The sequence below is a fragment of the Oncorhynchus kisutch genome, linkage group LG22, assembly GCF_002021735.2.
Source record: "Oncorhynchus kisutch isolate 150728-3 linkage group LG22, Okis_V2, whole genome shotgun sequence".
Taxonomy (NCBI): Eukaryota; Metazoa; Chordata; class Actinopteri; order Salmoniformes; family Salmonidae; genus Oncorhynchus; species Oncorhynchus kisutch.
The window spans coordinates 51,696,804-51,716,803 of record NC_034195.2 but is presented as its reverse complement, the minus strand read 5'-3'; the positions used below and the strand labels follow the sequence as shown (position 1 = coordinate 51,716,803).

The 20,000-nt window shown below is 45.5% G+C and overlaps 1 protein-coding gene across 1 annotated transcript in view; it reads left to right on the top strand.

Annotated features, from left to right (window-relative positions):
* LOC109884512 (reelin) overlaps positions 1-20,000 on the top strand; it is a 267,753-nt gene that overhangs the window by 241,983 nt on the left and 5,770 nt on the right. The window contains 14 exon segments of the mRNA XM_031801457.1: positions 595-679; positions 1,306-1,488; positions 2,745-2,913; positions 4,521-4,626; positions 6,258-6,484; positions 9,803-10,026; positions 11,712-11,862; positions 12,275-12,409; positions 12,828-12,951; positions 16,353-16,602; positions 16,861-17,029; positions 18,348-18,488; positions 18,912-19,089; positions 19,546-19,771. Of these exon segments, the coding sequence (XP_031657317.1) occupies positions 595-679; positions 1,306-1,488; positions 2,745-2,913; positions 4,521-4,626; positions 6,258-6,484; positions 9,803-10,026; positions 11,712-11,862; positions 12,275-12,409; positions 12,828-12,951; positions 16,353-16,602; positions 16,861-17,029; positions 18,348-18,488; positions 18,912-19,089; positions 19,546-19,771 (2,368 nt within the window).

Sequence of the window (20,000 nt, the reverse complement as noted above, 5' to 3'; positions counted from 1 at the left end):
CAGGGGACTCTGTTGTCCTACCTTCAGGGGGAAGATGGACAGGGGACTGCTGTCCTACCTTCAGGGGGAAGATGGACAGGGGACTCTGCTGTCCTACCTTCAGGGGGAAGATGGACAGGGGACTCTGCTGTCCTGCCTTCAGGGGGAAGATGGACAGGGGACTCTGTTGTCCTACCTTCAGGGGGAAGATGGACAGGGGACTCTGTTGTCCTGCCTTCAGGGGGAAGATGGACAGGGACTCTGATGTCCTAGCTTCAGGGGGAAGATGGACAGGGACTCTGCTGCTTCAGGGGGAAGATGGACAGGGACTCTGCTGTCCTAGCTTCAGGTCGAAGATGGACAGGGACTCTGCTGTCCTAGCTCCAGGGGGAAGATGGACAGGGACTCTGTTGTCCTAGCTTCAGGGGGAAGATGGGCAGGGACTCTGCATTCCTAGCTTCAGGGGGAGAAGCTAGTTTCACCAATGGGGTGTCGGAACAGAGAAGAGCTTTGACAGTACATACACAGCATTTTCCCTAGAAGACTCAGTAAGTGTACTTTCTCATTGATTATAAATCATCTTAATTTCTCTTTCTGTTTTCCTGGATTTTGTAGGAAGGTCTACGTATGTTGGTGTCTAGGGACCTGGACTGTACCAGCACACTTTACATCCAGTTCTCCTTCAAGTTCATCACTAAGGGTAGGTCACTCGATTTCACACACATTCTGTCTCTGTCCGCTTGCAGTTATCATACAGCGTGTTTGAAGTAGTGTGTGTTTTGTGTTTTTTTTTTTTATACCCCTTTTTCTCCCCAATTTCTTGGTATCCAATTGTTAGTAGCTACTATCTTGTCTCATCGCTACAACTCCTGTATGGGCTCGGGAGAGACGAAGGTTGAAAGGCCACGCGTCCTCCGAAACACAACCCAACCGCACTGCTTCTTAACACAGCGCGCATCCAACCCGGAAGCCACACTGTGCACCTGGCGACCTGGTTAGTGTGCACTGCGCCCGGCCCGCCACAGGAGTCGCTAGTGATGAGACAAGGATATCCCTACCGGCCAAACCCTCCCGAACCCGGACGATGCTGGGCCAATTGTTTTGTGTTTTTGTTGATTTGTTGTACAGCATGTTGTATAGCATGTTGTATAGCATGTTGTATAGCATGTTGTATAGCATGTTCTACAGCATGTTGTATAGCATGTTGTATAGCATGTTGTATAGCATGTTGTATAGCATGTTGTATAGCATGTTGTATAGCATGTTGTATAGCATGTTGTATAGCATGTTGTATAGCATGTTGACTCTGTGTGTTCTGTTCCCCAGGCATCCCAGAACGGTCTCACTCAGTGCTGCTGCAGTACTCAGTGAACGGAGGAATCAGCTGGTTGCTGTTAGATGAGTTCTACTTCCCCACCTCGACTGACACGCTGTTCCTACACCTCCCTCTGCCTGCCAGGGCCCAGACCAACGCTACCCGCTTCAGGCTCTGGCAGCCCTACAACAGTGGTGAGTAGAGTATACAGGGACACACACACACACACAAAGAGACACACACAGACACACACAGAGACACACACATAGACACAGACAGACACACACAAAGAGACACACACAGACACACACAGAGACACACACATAGACACAGACAGACACACACACAGAGACACACACAGAGAGACACACAGACACACACACACACACAAAGAGACACACACAGACACACAAAGAGACACACACACACACACAGAGACACACACAGACACACACAGAGACACACAGAGACACACACAGACTAACACACAGAGACACACACAGAGAGACACATACATACACACACACACACACACACACACACAGATACACACAGAGACACACACACACACACACACACACACACAAACACACAGAGACAGATACATACACAGAAAGACACACACACACACACACAGAGACACACACAGAGACACACACAGACTAACACACAGAGACACACACAGAGAGACACATACATACACACACACACAGATACACACAGAGACACACAGAGATACACACAGAGGGACACACACACAGAGACACACACACACACAGAGACACACACAGATAGACACATACAAACACAGAGACACACACACACACACACACACACAGACACATACATACACAGAAAGACACACACACACACACACAGAGATACACACAGAGGGACTCACACACAGAGCGACACACACACACACACACACACACACAGATAGACACATACAAACACAGAGACACACACACAGTACATACACAAAGATGCACACACACACACATACTTGGTAGTGCAGTAGACCCTTTAACACACATTCTCAAAATCATCACATCCCACTGGGGCACCGACATCAGTTCAATTTACTATTTGGTTGAGTTGTCATTCTTGTCTAATAAAATAAAATAACATTTTATTTGTCACATGCTGCCGAATACAACAGGTGTAGACGTTACCGTTAAATGTTTACTTTTACAAGCCTTTAACCAACAATGCAGAGTTAAAAAGTAAGAACATTTGTAAATAGAAAAATAGCAATACACAAGATAACAGTAAGGAGTACTGGTCATTTAGGTTAAAAGTTGTTGATGACTTTTTGCAAATCAGGCAGTTTTTCACGTTGAATTTCTGGGTTGAAAATGTCATGGGAAACAACGTTGATTCATTTTTGCCCAGTGGGATATGGTGGAGACACACTGTATGTCTGACTGGTTATATATGTCTCCTGTAGGTAAGAAAGAAGAGGTGTGGGTGATTGATGACCTGATCATCGATGGCAGCTCGCTCAACAACCCTCCTGTAGTCTCAGACAACTTCGAGGGCGGACCCCAAAACTACAACTGGCTCTTCTACCCAGGAGGCAACACTGGACTCTACTGCCCTTACCAGAAGAGTGGCCTGTGAGTAGTACCACCTGCCTCTTGTACAGTGTGAAGGCCTTCCACTGTACCTCCAGACCTTATCTCTGTGTGTTGGGTCATAGTTCACTTCAAATCAGTCAATTCAGGAAGTAAACTAACATCGTAGTTTATGGTTTCCTTAAGAGTCTATTGATGCACCTGTGTATCTAAGTCACGTAAATAAAACAAATCCTCATCCAAATCTGTCTGTTTAAAACCTAGAGAAATCATCTTTGCATGAGCTGCGTCTCAATCCTTCCACGTCCTCCTATGTCTGCCTTCCACGTCCTCCTATGTCGGCCTTCCACATCCTCCTATGTCGAACCTTCCACATCCTCCTATGTCGAACCTTCCACGTCCTCCTACGTCTGCCTTCCACATCCTCCTATGTCTGCCTTCCACATCCTCCTATGTCGAACCTTCCACATCCTCCTATGTCTGCCTTCCACGTCCTCCTATGTCGGCCTTCCACGTCCTCCTATGTCGGCCTTCCACGTCCTCCTATGTCGGCCTTCCACGTCCTCCTATGTCGAACCTTCCACATCCTCCTATGTCGGCCTTCCACATCCTCCTATGTCGAACCTTCCACGTCCTCCTATGTCGGCCTTCCACGTCCTCCTATGTCGGCCTTCCACGTCCTCCTAAGTTCGGCCTTCCACATCTGCGGTGGACGGTAGCCAAACTACAGCGGTGTCTGTCAGTTTGTCCTGAAAAACTTCTTACGAAAATGTTTGTAGAGGCCGAACGCCGACCCCTCTATAGAAAGGAGAGATTCTCACGAACACAACGGTGTTCTCCGTTTTGCTCTACGACCCTCACCAGTGTCATGGGACGAGTCTGAACGTAACCAATACCGTTTTTTAAAATGTATTATAGAACCATAGAGGTAGTTTTGTGCCGACAAAAAAGAAGAGGTTATAAATATGTATCCAAAAAACTACACCATTTCCTGATCTCTCTTATATCTCCTAGATATAGGACAGACAATTCAAAACCCTATTCCTTATGATTTATTTGTTTTGCCATTATGAATGTGTTATTCAATGTGTTTCTATGTGCTATAGTAATAAAAGCCTAAATCTATATTTTATCAAATGATTGTAAAAATGTAATGTGTGTATATATATATATATATATATATATGGATATATATATATATATATCTACAGGGATCCTAATATTGAATGTAAAATAGCTAAATGCTAATAGCTACATGCTAATAGCTAAATGCTAATAGCTACATGCTAATAGCTAAATGCCAATAGCTACATGCTAATAGCTACATGCTAATAGCTACATGCTAATAGCTACATGCTAATAGCTACATGCTAATAGCTAAATGCTAATAGCTACATGCTAATAGCCAAATGCTAATAGCTAAATGTTCCATGGTACGACCATCTTAAAAAATATCCATATGTTAGCTTAGTAGAACCCTTCCCCCTAAAGACTTAGACATTTAGAGGTTAACGGAAAATAAATAAATCCAATTCAAATTGGATTTGGAATGTCAGTATACTTCCTGAATCGACTGAAGTGAGTTGGACTTGAGCCCAACCCCTGCTGACAAAGCATTGTTGACATCGACTGTGTCTCTGTGTGTACAGGGAGAAGGATGAGTCGGCCATGGTGTTTTTATCCAGTGAGCTGGGAGAACATTCAATAACCACCAGAGACATCGACGTCAATGAGAACACCATCATCCAGTTTGAGGTATGAACACACACACACACACACACATCCTACGAGAACACTATCTTTCAGTTTGAGGTATGAACAGAAGAGAGAGAACAGACTGGCTGGTTGGGAAAACAAAGTGGGCAAGGAAAGGAGTGAAGGAAAAGAGGAAAGGAATGGGGAAAGAGGAGAGAAATGAGTGGGGTATGAACAGAGAGAGATAACAGAGAGAGATAACAGGGAGAGATAACAGGGAGAGATAACAGCGAGAGATAACTGAGAGAGATAATGGAGAGAGATAACAGAGAGGGATAACAGAGAGAGATAGCGGAGAGAGATAACAGAGAGAGATAACAGAGAGACTGAGAGGAGAGAGAAAGCCTGGGGTAGAAGAGGAGAGGAATGAGTGGGGTATGAACAGAGAGAGATAACAGAGAGACTGAGAGGAGAGAGAAGGCCTGGGGTAGAAGAGGAGAGGAATGAGTGGGGTATGAACAGAGAGAGATAACAGAGAGACTGAGAGGAGAGAGAAGGCCTGGGGTAGAAGAGGAGAGGAATGAGTGGGGTATGAACAGAGAGAGATAACAGAGAGAGATAACAGAGAGACTGAGAGGAGAGAGAAGGCCTGGGGTAGAAGAGGAGAGGAATAACGAATGCTGAAAGAGGAACTCAATGGGGAAAACAATCCTAATATACTGTAAAAGTGGAGGGCAAAGCAAAGGGTTTTTGAAATGATAATGACTCATTTATATGCTTGATTCATTTTAATAATCAGTCAGTATAATTACTCTCCTCTGTGATGTAGGCTGGTTAATGATCATAATTATGTTATAGAAATAATTAATCGTATTATAATCATATGAACTTGAAAATGTAGAAAAATGGTAAGCTTGTTTCAGAGGTCCAGAATTATTTTATGTTTGTTGAAAATGTTTCTTGCTGATGCTCCCTCAAGGCAGTGGGTATAGAACTGGTAGATCTGGTTTGGTTTTGGATAAAGCTTTCTTAAATGAATATCATAATTGTTTTCCTGTGTTGTGTCCTCAGACGACTGAATGGCCAAAATGTATTATTCTAATAAATATATGATAATAAAAGAGAGCCTCTCTAGGAGCTCAGATGCAAAAATGTAATGACCAACGTTTCCACAGCCAAGCTGTCTTCATCAGGGTATAATCACAAACACTGCGGGATGACTCGTTTATATAGTGTCAAAAGACACAGGTGTCTGTAATCATGGCCAAGAGTGGCCTAATATCATTGGTTAATAATCAAATATTTAAAATGGCATAAAAAAAGGGACCCTTGCCTCAACGTAGACTTTGATCTGAAGCTATTCTTGTGATTATTGTGACTTTGCCATTGTAATTGTTTGTAAGCTTGTGTAGTTGAAAATGAATCTATGATCGTATGCTATCCATTTGTTGTTTGTATGCTGTTCTTGGTATGACATTTTAATGAATGGTGATCCCTGATGAAGACAGCTTGGCTGTCGAAATGTTGGATATTAAACTTCTGCATCTGAGCTCCTAGAGTGTGCGGCTCTCTTTGATTTTCTAGTTTTCTACTCCGCTAGCCAGCACCTCGCCTAAACAGGTGTGCGTTTATTTTTCTTCTAAATAATTATATGATACAACATGATAAGAAGTATACCTGATCCATTTCAGATCAACGTGGGCTGCACGGCCGACAGCTCCGCCTCTAACCCGGTACGACTGGAATTCTCCAGGGACTTTGGATCCACCTGGTACCTCCTGGTGCCCTTGTGTTCAGGAGGCCCCCAGCCCTCTTCCCTGTGCTCCACAGAGCTGCACCCCGCCAGTGTCTACTACCCGGGAACCACCCAGGGCTGGAGGCGGGAGGTCATCCACTTTGGCAAGCTGAGACTCTGCGGGTGAGGATCCTTTCTGGGATTTGTTTCTGGATAACTGTGCTTCTGCTTTTTCTTTTCTCTTTGGAGTCTAGGCTGGGTTTCTCGAAAAGTGTTGTGCAAATGCTGATGGGAAGGAAAAAAATGTCTTTATTAGAGGTTTTTTTTTTGCGATTGCTTACACACTTGTTGCGGAATTTGGCTCATTGAGTCAAAAACTCTACACACAAGCCAACTAAGACACAACCCTTGGAGATAAACATCTCACTTCCTACGTCAAAATTAAATACTCTGCAATCAAGACCTAACAATCCTTTTTCAAAATGGCATTTTTGCTACAAAATGATAACACACACAGGCACCATTTGAATGACTCTTTCAAAGCAGTAACACACTGATGTACTTTTATACAAAACACTGCTGTCTTTTAGTACTTTGTATACCTTTTCCATGTTTTCATACAGGCTTCTGTTCCAGAATGTTCCAGTACATCTACTCACATTTCAATTTAACACAAACATAGAAAGGCGTTAGGCAAAATATTATATACAGCTTATGTTTTTCCCCCATTGCAGGTTTTTACAACAACAAAAAAACACAAAGAAAAGTAGAATTACAGTACAGTAATCAATACAATATGTTACAGTAAACTCACAGAAACAAAAATAATTACTGTAAAATTACAGTACAGTAATCAATACAATATGTTACTGTAAACTCACAGAAACAAAAATAATTACTGTAAAATTACAGTGCAGTAATCAATACAATATGTTACTGTAAACTCACGGAAACAAAAATGTTTACTGTAAAATTACAGTGCTGTGTTAAACAAAATAATTAGTATTGTAAAGGATGGGGTGTATGGTTTATGGATCCCGTCTTCTGTTAGTGTTTGGCCACATCACCTCCCTGGCTAGGCAACGGGGTCCTCCCTGGCTAGGCAACGGGGTCCTCCCTGGCTAGGCAACGGGGTCTTCCCTGGCTAGGCAACGGGGTCTTCCCTGGCTAGGCAACGGGGTCCTCCCTGGCTAGGCAACGGGGTCCTCCCTGGCTAGGCAACGGGGTCTTCCCTGGCTAGGCAACCCGGGTCATCCCTGGCTAGGCAACGGGGTCATCCCTGGCTAGGCAACGGGGTCATCCCTGGCTAGGCAACGGAGTCATCCCTGGCTAGGCAACGGGGTCATCCCTGGCTAGGCAACGGGGTCCTCCCTGGCTAGGCAACGGGGTCTTCCCTGGCTAGGCAACCCGGGTCATCCCTGGCTAGGCAACGGGGTCATCCCTGGCTAGGCAACGGGGTCATCCCTGGCTAGGCAACGGAGTCATCCCTGGCTAGGCAACGGGGTCATCCCTGGCTAGGCAACGGGGTCATCCCTGGCTAGGCAACGGGGTCATCCCTGGCTAGGCAACGGGGTCATCCCTGGCTAGGCAACCCGGGTCATCCCTGGCTAGGCAACGGGGTCATCCCTGGCTAGGCAACGGGGTCATCTCTGGCTAGGCAACGGGGTCATCCCTGGCTAGGCAACGGGGTCATCCCTGGCTAGGCAACGGGGTCATCCCTGGCTAGGCAATGGGGTCATCCCTGGCTAGGCAACGGGGAAGATATCGCCTTGCCTATCCAACCCTGGACTGACCCCCACCTCAATGTCTCCTCTTCCATTACTTGCAGAAGTGGCAGGGGGGCATGTAGTTGGCGGGCATACACTTTCCAACACCATTATTCCTCAATCAGATTGAGAAATGGGGAGTATAGGGAGTATAAGGGAGCAAGTATACAACTGAGAAGGTATTGCGGTTGGTGAACCAGTCCCTGACCAGAGCAGCCCGGTGGAAACTAACATTATCCCAGATGACAACAAACCTGGGCTGCTCTGGTCCGTCCTGTACAACTGCATTATGTAGTGCATCCAGAAATATGATTATGTGTGCAGTATTGTAGGGACCGAGGTTGCCATGGTGATGGAGAACTCCTTGCAGACTAATGGCGGCCCACAAGGGGATATTTCCCCCCACACTGCCCAGGGACATTCACAACGGCTCTCTGTCCTATAACATTCCCCCACGCTGCCCAGGGACATTCACAACGACACTTTGTCCTATAACATTCCCCCACGCTGCCCAGGGACATTCACAACGGCTCTCTGTCCTATAACATTCCCCCACGCTGCCCAGGGACATTCACAACAACACTTTGTCCTATAACATTCCCCCACGCTGCCCAGGGACATTCACAACGACACTTTGTCCTATAACATTCCCCCACGCTGCCCAGGGACATTCACAACGACACTTTGTCCTATAACATTCCCCCACGCTGCCCAGGGACATTCACAACGACACTTTGTCCTATAACATTCCCCCCCAGCGCTACCCAGGGACATTCACAACAGCTCTTTGTCCTATAACATTCCCCCACGCTGCCCAGGGACATTCACAACAACACTTTGTCCTATAACATTCCCCCACGCTGCCCAGGGACATTCACAACGACACTTTGTCCTATAACATTCCCCCACGCTGCCCAGGGACATTCACAACGACACTTTGTCCTATAACATTCCCCCACGCTGCCCAGGGACATTCACAACGACACTTTGTCCTATAACATTCCCCCCCAGCGCTACCCAGGGACATTCACAACAGCTCTTTGTCCTAGAACAGTTCGGCCCCGACGTCTGATTTGATTGAGTCCAGCTTCATCAATGAAAATGAACTCATGAGGCTGTGCAGCTGCATCAAAGTCCAGGACTCTCTGTGAACAGAACATAAACACTTTAAACACACTGTACTGTGAATATGGTGTAACTCAAAACACAGGACTACAATGGGGTGTTGCCAATTTCAGGTATGTTTTTCATTTTGAAAAGATGAGATTTCATTCTTGAACGAAGTGTCTAATGTGTAGTGAACAGTGTGTAGTGTTTTGCAAAGCGTGTGACAGAATTACAAACAAACAAACAAACAAACAAACAAAGCAGAGAGTGTTTTTGTACTTTTGTACCTTTGTTAAAAAAGTTACGGTTTTGATGTTTTTGTCTAAACATTCACTTTCAGTGTGTAAACAATCGGCAAAAACTGTAATACATTTGATTGATTGATTGATTGATTCATTGATTCATTGATTCATTGATTCAGTGATTCATTGATTCATTGATTCATTGATTCATTGATTCATTGATTCATTGATTGATTCAGTGAATCATTGATTCAGTGAATCATTGATTCAGTGAATCATTGATTCATTTATTAATTGATTCAGTGAATCATTGATTCAGTGATTAATTGATTCAGTGATTCATTGATTCATTGCTACAATCTTTCTCTCACCTCCGCCCACGCCAGCTCCATCCGGTTCCGTTGGTACCAGGGCTTCTTCTCCAGCAGTTCCTCCCCTCCTACCTGGGCCCTGGACAGTGTGTACATTGGCCCCCAGTGCCAGGACATGTGTAATGGACACGGGACGTGTGTGAAGGGGACACACTGTGTCTGTGACCCAGGCTACTCTGGCGCAGACTGCTCCCAACCTGACACACTCAACCCTGATTTTCTCAAGGAAGACTTTGAAGGTAGGCAGTGGTGAAGATATTGCGGGTAGATTTTGTATGGTTTCGGATGGCGGGTTATGGTAAACCCTAACCCCCACACCCCCCTAATCTTGTCCCTAATCCTGAGCCTATAACCTTAACCTTTAACCTTAACTAATCGCTTTGTATCTATTGGTTGAACATCCACTCCCTCAAAGGTTCAAGAAAACGCAGATGCCCACACAAACACAGAGGGAGTATGTGCCAGAGTATGTGCCTGTGTGTGTGTGTGTGTGTGTGTGTGTGTGCGTGTGTGTGTATGTGTGTGTCTGTGTGTGTGTGTGTGTGTGTGTGTGTGTGTGTGTGTGTGTGTGTGTGTGTGCGTGTGTGTGTGTGTGTCTGTGTGTGTGTGCGTGTGTGTGTGTGTGTGTATATGAGTGTGTGTGTGTGTATATGAGTGTGTGTGTGTGTGTGTGTGTATATGAGTGTGTGTGTGTGTGTGTGTGTGTGTGTGTGTGTGTGTGTGTGTGTGTGTGTGTGTGTATATGAGTGTGTGTGTATATGAGTGTGTGTGTGTGTGTATATGAGTGTGTGTGTATATGAGTGTGTGTGTGTGTGTGTGTGAGGGTAGTAGACTGTATTTGTGCTGTCCATACACAGTGTTCGAGTATTGAGAGGTTGCTTTCAATACTCGCAGAGCTGCACTTGGTCATGGACTCTAGCAGACTGCAGCTGACTGTTGTGAGCAGATGGCTGTTGAGAGCAGATGGCTGTTGAGAGCAGATGGCTGTTGTGATGAACACACATTGTATTTCTAGTTTGTTGTGTATCTGTGTTTTACTAGTCTATTTTTCATCATCACCTGAACGTCTATTCAATCTGATGGATTTATCTGTCATTTGTCTGTCATTATATATCGTGTTAGTAGTGTTTTCAGTGCATAAAATGTCAGTGTGCTAGTCCTAGCTTTATTACATTATCTAGTGTGGTACTATAGTCCTAGCTTTATTACATTATCTAGTGTGGTACTATAGTCCTAGCTTTATTACATTATCTGGTGTGGTACTATAGTCCTAGCGTTATTACATTATCTAGTGTGGTACTATAGTCCTAGCGTTATTACATTATCTAGTGTGCTAGTCCTAGCGTTATTACATTATCTAGTGTGGTACTATAGTCCTAGCGTTATTACATTATCTAGTGTGGTACTATAGTCCTAGCGTTATTACATTATCTAGTGTGCTAGTCCTAGCGTTATTACATTATCTAGTGTGGTACTATAGTCCTAGCGTTATTACATTATCTAGTGTGGTACTATAGTCCTAGCGTTATTACATTATCTAGTGTGGTACTATAGTCCTAGCGTTATTACATTATCTAGTGTGCTAGTCCTAGCGTTATTACATTATCTAGTGTGGTACTATAGCCCTAGCGTTATTACATTATCTAGTGTGCTAGTCCTGGCGTTATTACATTATCTAGTGTGCTAGTCCTAGCTTTATTACATTATCTAGTGTGCTAGTCCTAGCGTTATTACATTATCTAGTGTGCTAGTCCTAGCTTTATTACATTATCTAGTGTGCTAGTCCTAGCTTTATTACATTATCTAGTGTGCTAGTTCTAGCTTGTGTGTGTGTGTGTGTGTGTGTGTGTGTGTGTGTGTGTGTGTGTGTGTGTGTGTGTGTGTGTGTGTGTGTGTGTGTGTGTGTGTGTGTGTGGATGTTTAGGAGGGGCGATGGATGCAGAGCGGTTCAGGCTTCTGAGTGGAGGGAAGCCAAGCAGGAAATGTGGCATCATGTCCAGTGGGAACCACCTGTTCTTCAGCGAGGATGGCCTGCGTATGCTGGTCACTAACGACATGGACCTATCCAATGCCAGGTACTGTGTGTGTGTGGGGGGGGGGGGGGGGGGGGGTTTAACAGATAGATGTGCTACTGAGACCGTCTAATGGTAAGGTGTGGTATTCGTTTATATCTAGTCCTATTGGAAAGCCTGGTCCTCAGTGGCATGGTCCTCACATTGATAGTAAAATGTGTGTGTAATCAAATTGTACCAATCTGGAAACAGATGCACTCGTACATTCACACACACACACACACACACACACACACACACACACACACACACACACACACACACACACACACGCACACACACACACGCACACACACACATGCACACACACACACATACACACACATTCATATATATATATATATATATATATATATACAGTATAAATATATTTATTGATGTGCATTATAAAAAAAATACAATATTTTTCCTATAGGTTTGTTCAGTTCTTTCTGCGTCTGGGCTGTGGGAAGGCGTCCCCAGACCCCCGTTCCCAGCCTGTCCTGCTCCAGTTCTCTGTAGACGGAGGTCTGACCTGGGGCCTGCTGCAGGACTTCCTCTTCTCAAACAGGTTAGCGGATTCTCTTGTTCCCCTTGGACCTCCATATGTTTTTGCCTGTGGACGTCCTTTTTAGTTTTTCAACGCAAAGGCATTTTTACTGTGAAAAATAAAATGCTATCTTATGTTATCTTATATCATCATCATCATCATCATCGGCATCTTCACCCTCATCATCATCATCATCATCATCATCATCATCATCATCATCATCATCATCATCATCATCATCATCAACATCATCATCAACATCATCATCATCATCATCATCATCATCATCATCATTATCATCTTCATCATCCATCGGCATCATCATCGTCATCATCATCATCCATCATCATCATCATCATCATCCATCATCGGCATCATCATCTTCATCATCATCATCACCATCATCATCATCTTCATCCATCATCTTCTTCTCCAACAGCAGTAACCAGGCTCGCCTGGTGGCCCTGGAGATCCCTCTGCGTGCCCGTACCTCCTCCACACGTCTCCGCTGGTGGCAGCCCTCTGAGAACGGACACTTCTACAGTCCATGGGTCATTGATCAGGTGAGACACCTTCCCTACATCGGCAGATAGCCTAGTGTTAAAGAGCTTTGAGTCAGTAACCGAAAGGTGTCTGGTTTGAATCCCTGATCCGACTTGGGGAGGAGGGGGAAGAAAAAAACCAAATTGCTCCTTCAAGTCGCTCTGGATAAGAGCGTTTGCTGAATGTAAATGTAAACATGTTTGTCCGTTCATCAATCTCCTCATCCATCCTGCCATCTATCGTTATCTGACTAAGGTAGTACCTTAGGTTGGTATACTCAGTCTACACTACATTCCTCATATTGAGTTGCAAAGGCACTTCAATGTTTTGTCTTGCCCATTCACCCTCTGAATGGCACACATAAGATGGCGCCAACAGATATGGCAGCTCAGCATCCAGTTCCTAAGCAACTTTGTAGTATTTTGTTTTGTGGGATGTTATTTCTTACATTATCAGCCCAGAATTATTTTTGTGTTATTACATCCAGAAGGAAATAACTTTTTGGATAACAGAGCGGCGGTAACTCATTATGACCAGGAATACAACTTTCCCGAATTGGATCCTTTGTTCGTATCCCCCAGGGTAATTGAACTTTTTCCAGAGGCTGCTCCAAGACACCGCTGTAGGAGAAGAGGTATTTGGAGGGGACTTCTAGTCCGACTCAGAAAACATGCACACCATCCACCAATTCCAAGTATATTACTCGCTAAAGTTCAGTCTAGATACTCAGGGCAAGTATCTCCTTCCAGAGAGACATCAGGAATCGTAACATGCTCTGTTTCAATGAAACATTGGCTCTCTCTGGATATACTGTCCCTGTCCATACAGGCAGCTGGGTTCTCAGTACATCACACAGACAGGAATAAAGAACTCTCTGGATATACTGTCCCTGTCCATACAGCCAGCTGGGTTCTCAGTACATCGGGCAGACAGGAATAAAGAACTCTCTGGATGTACAGTCCCCATCCATACAGCCAGCTGGGTTCTCAGTACATCGGGCAGACAGGAATAAAGAACTCTCTGGATGTACGGTCCCCATCCATACAGCCAGCTGGGTTCTCAGTACATCACACAGACAGGAATACATCACACAGACAGGAATAAAGAACTCTCTGGATGTACTGTCCCCATCCATACAGCCAGCTGTGTTCTCAGTACATCACACAGACAGGAATAAAGAACTATCCGGCAAGAAGAAGGGCGGTGGTTTCATGATTAACTACTCATGGTGTGATTGTGATAACAAACAGAAACTCAAGTCCATTTGTTCACCCGACTTAGAATACCTCACAATCAAATGCCGACTGTATTACCTCCCAAGATAATTCTCTTCGGTTATATTCATAGCCATGTATATCCCACCTCAAGCCGATACCACGACAGCCCTCAAAGAACTAAACTGGACTTTATGCAAACTGGAAATCACATATCCCGAGGACGCATTTATTGTAGCTGGTGATTTTAACAAAGCAAATTTGAGGAAAATGCTATCGAAGTTCTACCAACACATTGACTTGCAGTACTCGCGCTGGAAAAACATTGGACCACTGCTACTAAACTTTTAGAAAAGGCCTTCCCCCGCCCTCCCTTTGGCTAATCTGATAATGACTCCATTTTGCTCATCCCTTCCGATAGGCAGAAACTAAAACAGGAAGTACCCGTGCTAAGGTCTACTCAACGCTGGTCTGACCAATCGGAATCCACGCTTCAAGATTGTGTTGATCAAGCGGACTGGTATTTGTTCCGGGTAGCCTCTGAGAATAACATTGACAAATACACGGATACGGTGACTGAGTTCATCAGGAAGTGCATTGGGGATGATGTACCCACTGTGAGATTTAAAACCTACCCAAACCAGAAACCGTGGATAGATGGCAGCATTCGTGAAAAACTGAAAGCGCGAACCATCACATTTAACCATGGCAAGGTGACTGGGAATACGGTTGAATACAAACAGTCCAGTTATGCCCTCTATAAGACCATATGTATTTTTATTTAACCTTTATAGAATATAGTGCCCTCCAAGCTCATCATCTCGGGGCGCTGGGTCTGAGTACCCCCCTTTTGCAACTGGGTCCTGGACTTCCTGACGGGCCGCCCCCAGGTGGTGAAGGTAGAAAACAATACCTCCACTTCGCTGATCCTCAACACTGGGGCCCCACACGGGTGCATGCTGAGCCCCCTCCTGTACTCCCTGTTCACCCATGACTGCGTGGCCACGAACGCCTCCAACTCAATCAGACGACACAACAGTAGTAGGCCTGATTACCAACAATGACGAGACAGCCTACAGGGAGGAGATGAGGGCCCTGGGAGAGTGGTGCCAGGAAAATAACCTCTCACTCAACGTCAACAAAACAAAGGAGATGATCATGGACTTCAGGAAACAGCAGAGAGAGCAGCACCCTATCCACATCTACGGGACAGTAGTGGAGAAGGTGGAAAGCTTCAAGTTCCTCAGCGAACACATCACTGACGATCTGAAATGGTCCACCCACACAGACAGTGTGGTAAAGAAGGCCAACAGCGCCTCTTCAACCTCAGGAGGCTGAAGAAACTAGGCTTGGCCGCTAAAACCCTCACAAATTCCAGAGGGTGGTGCGATCTGCCCAACGCATCACCGGGGACAAACTACCTGCCCTCCAGGACACCTACAGCACCCAATGTCACAGGAAGGCCAAAAATAACATCAAGGCCATCAACCACTGGAGCCACGGCCTGTTCACCCCGCTATCATCCAGAAGGCGAGGTCAATACAGGTGAATCAGAGCTTGAGTATCTCAAGGCCATCAGACTGTTAAATAGCCATCACTAGCCAGCTTCCACCCGGTTACGCAACCCTGCACCTTAGAGACTACTGCCATATTTACATAGACATCACTGGCCACTTTAATAATGGAACACTAGTCACTTTAATAATGTTTACATACTGCTTTACTCATCTCATATGTATATACTGTATTCTAGGCTACGGTATTTCCATCAATGCCACTCCGATATTTGCTCAATCTAATATGTATATTTTTCTTAATTCCATTCTTTTACTTTTAGATTTGTGTGTATTGTTGTGAATTGTTAGATGGAAGCTAGGAACACAGGCATTTCACTACATCCGCAATAACATCTGCTAAATATGTCTATGTGACCGATACAATTTTATTTAGATTTTGACATACGCAATACACGTCTCAATTGTTTAAAGGCTTAAAAATAATTTGCTAACCTGCCTCCTCCCCTTCATCGACACTGATTGAAGTGGATATAACATCAATATGGGATCATAGCTTTCACCTGGATTCACCTGGTCAGTCTATATCATGGAAAGAACGTTTTGTATAGTCAGTGTATGTATATATCGGCCAATCAGTATACAGCATCCTGCCTGTATGACAGGAACCTACGTCTCTCTTTCCTCTACCAGCTGGTGGTGGGTGGCAGTGCCAGTGGCTGGGGACCTCTGGAGGACGACTTCTCCTCTATGGACGGTCGTTCCTGGCTGCTCCACCCCGGGGGAACCCGTATGCCCGTGTGTGGTTCTGACGGGGCGGCCTTCGCCTTCATAGAGAAGTCCAACACGCGCTACGCTGTCACCACAGACATCAGCCTGGGACAGGATGCGTACATACAGTTTGACTTCTCAGCTTCCTGCTCGGTCACCAACTCCTGCTACGGTGAGAGAGCCACTGGGGAGAAGGAATGGACATAAGAGGTTGTCAGTGTTGGTTGGTAGAGTGGTAATTATGCGATAGGTTCACACAAGAAGAAAAGGTTATAAGGAGTAATGAAATGATACCTTTCATTGACTATGATTGATTTGCTCGTGTAGTATTGAATACCCGGGCTACGCTAGGTAAACATGACTTTACAATAAATACTGATGTCTTGTGTCTCTCTGTGTGTCTTTCTTGGTCTTCTCTTGTCCATCACAGCCATTGAACTAGAGTATTCTCTGGACCTGGGTCTGAGCTGGCAGCCTCTGGTGAGAGACTGTCTCCCCACCAGCCCAGACTGCTCCTCCTACACCTTACAGAGACTGCTGGTAGCAGACACCTACAACAAGTGGGGCCGAGTCACTCTGCCAATCCCCACCTATGCCAGGTCAGTTACATGTCGTTGGACTGCCAATCCCCACCTATAGCAGGTCAGTTACATGTTGATGGACTGACAATCCCCACCTATAGCAGGTCAGTTACATGTTGTTGGACTGCCAATCCCCTCCTATAGCAGGTCAGTTACATGTTGATGGACTGCCAATCCCCTCCTATAGCAGGTCAGTTACATGTCGTTGGACTGCCAATCCCCTCCTATAGCAGGTCAGTTACATGTTGATGGACTGACAATCCACACCTATAGCAGGTCAGTTACATGTTGATGGACTGACAATCGCCACCTATAGCAGGTCAGTTACATGTTGATGGACTGCCAATCCCCTCCTATAGCAGGTCAGTTACATGTTGATGGACTGCCAATCCCCTCCTATAGCAGGTCAGTTACATGTTGTTGGACTGCCAATCCCCTCCTATAGCAGGTCAGTTACATGTTGTTGGACTGCCAATCTTCACCTATAGCAGGTCAGATACATGTTGATGGACTGACAATCCCCACCTATAGCAGGTCAGTTACATGTTGATGGACTGACAATCCCCTCCTATAGCAGGTCAGTTACATGTTGATGGACTGCCAATCCCCTCCTATAGCAGGTCAGTTACATGTTGTTGGACTGCCAATCCCCTCCTATAGCAGGTCAGTTACATGTTGTTGGACTGCCAATCTCCACCTATAGCAGGTCAGATACATGTTGATGGACTGACAATCCCCACCTATAGCAGGTCAGTTACATGTTGATGGACTGCCAATCCCCTCCTATAGCAGGTCAGATACATGTTGATGGACTGACAATCCCCACCTATAGCAGGTCAGTTACATGTTGATGGACTGACAATCCCCACCTATAGCAGGTCAGTTACATGTTGATGGACTGCCAATCCCCTCCTATAGCAGGTCAGTTACATGTTGATGGACTGCCAATCCCCTCCTATAGCAGGTCAGTTACATGTTGTTGGACTGCCAATCCCCTCCTATAGCAGGTCAGTTACATGTTGTTGGACTGCCAATCTCCACCTATAGCAGGTCAGTTACATGTTGATGGACTGCCAATCTGCCAATAGGGCAACTGGAAGACACAGACACTAGAATGCATGTAAACATTCACACACTCTCTCTGGTGCTCTCTCTCGTGCTTCTACACCTGCATTGCTTGCTGTTTGGGGTTTTAGGCTGGGTTTCTGTACAGCACTTTGAGATATCAGCTGATGTACGAAGGGTTATATAAATCAATTTGATTTGATTTGATTTGATTCAATTCGATTTTGACTTTGATTTGATTTGATTTGATTTTGATCTGGTGTGTCTGCAGGTCTCCAGCCACTCGGTTCCGTTGGTTCCAACAGGCTCCCTTTGACAAACAACAGACCTGGGCTCTGGACAACCTCTACATCGGAGACGGCTGCCCTGACATGTGCTCCGGACACGGACGCTGCCAGCAGAGCTCCTGTGTGTGAGTGAACGTACCCACCAGTAGGGTTGCAAAATTCCAGAAACATTCCCAAAGTTGAGGGTTTTTCCCCCGAAATCCTGATTGGAGGATTCCTAGTTCCTACCAGAGTTGAATGCTGCAGCTGCAATGAATGATTAGCCAAGTGTAGCCTTGCATTTTAACTTGAGTTTAGCCATCAGGTGGAAGACTGGGACTCGGAAATCTCAGACTTCCGACCTCAGTGCATTCAAGACAACTGGGAACTCGGAAATCTCAGACTTCCGACCTCAGTGCACACAGTCCACACATCATAATTTTTTATCTAGCACTGGAATTTTTAAAAAGTAAGTTATATTCTGGACCTTACTATCGCCTCAGCTATTTGAATCATTATAATGTGAATTTGGGATAATATCTCCCCCCCTCTCCCCTCTCCCCTTGTAGGTGTGATCCAGAGTGGGGAGGGGAGTACTGTGATGAGCCTGTGGCCCCTCTGCCCTCCCAGCTAAAGGACAGCTTCAGCCGAGCCCCCTCTCTTAGCCACTGGCACCTGGTGACTGGGGCAAAACTCAGTACTGTGTGTGGGGCCGTGGCATCTGGTGCTGCACTGCACTTCAGTGGGGTAACTGTCTGTCTGTCTGTCTGTCTGTCTATCAATTTAGCTATCAGTCTATCACCAGAATTTAAATTGGGCCCAAAACCTGGTCTGTTCATATCTCTTCATCTAACCTGTCTTTCTTTCGTTCTCACTTCTTTGATCTCTCTCTCTCTCTTTCTGTCTCTCTCTCTCTTTCTGTCTCTCTCTCTCTTTCTGTCTCTCTTTCTCACTTTCTCTCTCTCTCTCTCTTTCTGTCTCTCTCGCTCTCTCTCTCTCTCTCTCTCGCTCTCTCTCTCTCTCTCTCTCTCTCTCTCTCTCTCTCTCTCTCTCTCTCTCTCTCTCTCTCTCTCTCTCTCTCTCTCTCTCTCTCTCTCTCTCTCTCTCTCTCTCTCTCTCTCTCTCTCTCTCTCTCTCTCTCTCTCTCTCTCTCTCTCTCTCTCTCTCTCTTCTCTCTCTCTCCCCCTCCCTCTCTCCCTCCAGAGTTGTAGTCGTCAGCTGGTGACAGTGGATCTGAACCTGACCAACGCAGAGTTCATCCAATTCTACTTCATGTACGGCTGCATGATCCCGCCTAGCAACCGTAACCAGGGCGTGCTGCTGGAGTTCAGCCTGAACGGAGGCATCAACTGGAATCTGCTGACAGAGATCTTCTATGACCTGTACAGCAAGCCTGGGTACGTGTTCTACATTAAACCTACTGTACTGTGTATATATATATACACGGTTGGAAGTGTAACAGGCCGGTTCATTGTCCCGACCTGGGTTCCAACCAGGGACCCTCTGCACAACCCTCTTCATATTCACTGACCAAAACAAAAAAAAGTCAAGAAGGTACTGTTAACGGAAACTTCTACGAATCTTACCGGGACTCTGCGTTCTCTTTCACATCAGATGTTCCAGTCCTAACCTGTGTGTGTGTGTCTAGATTTGTCAAC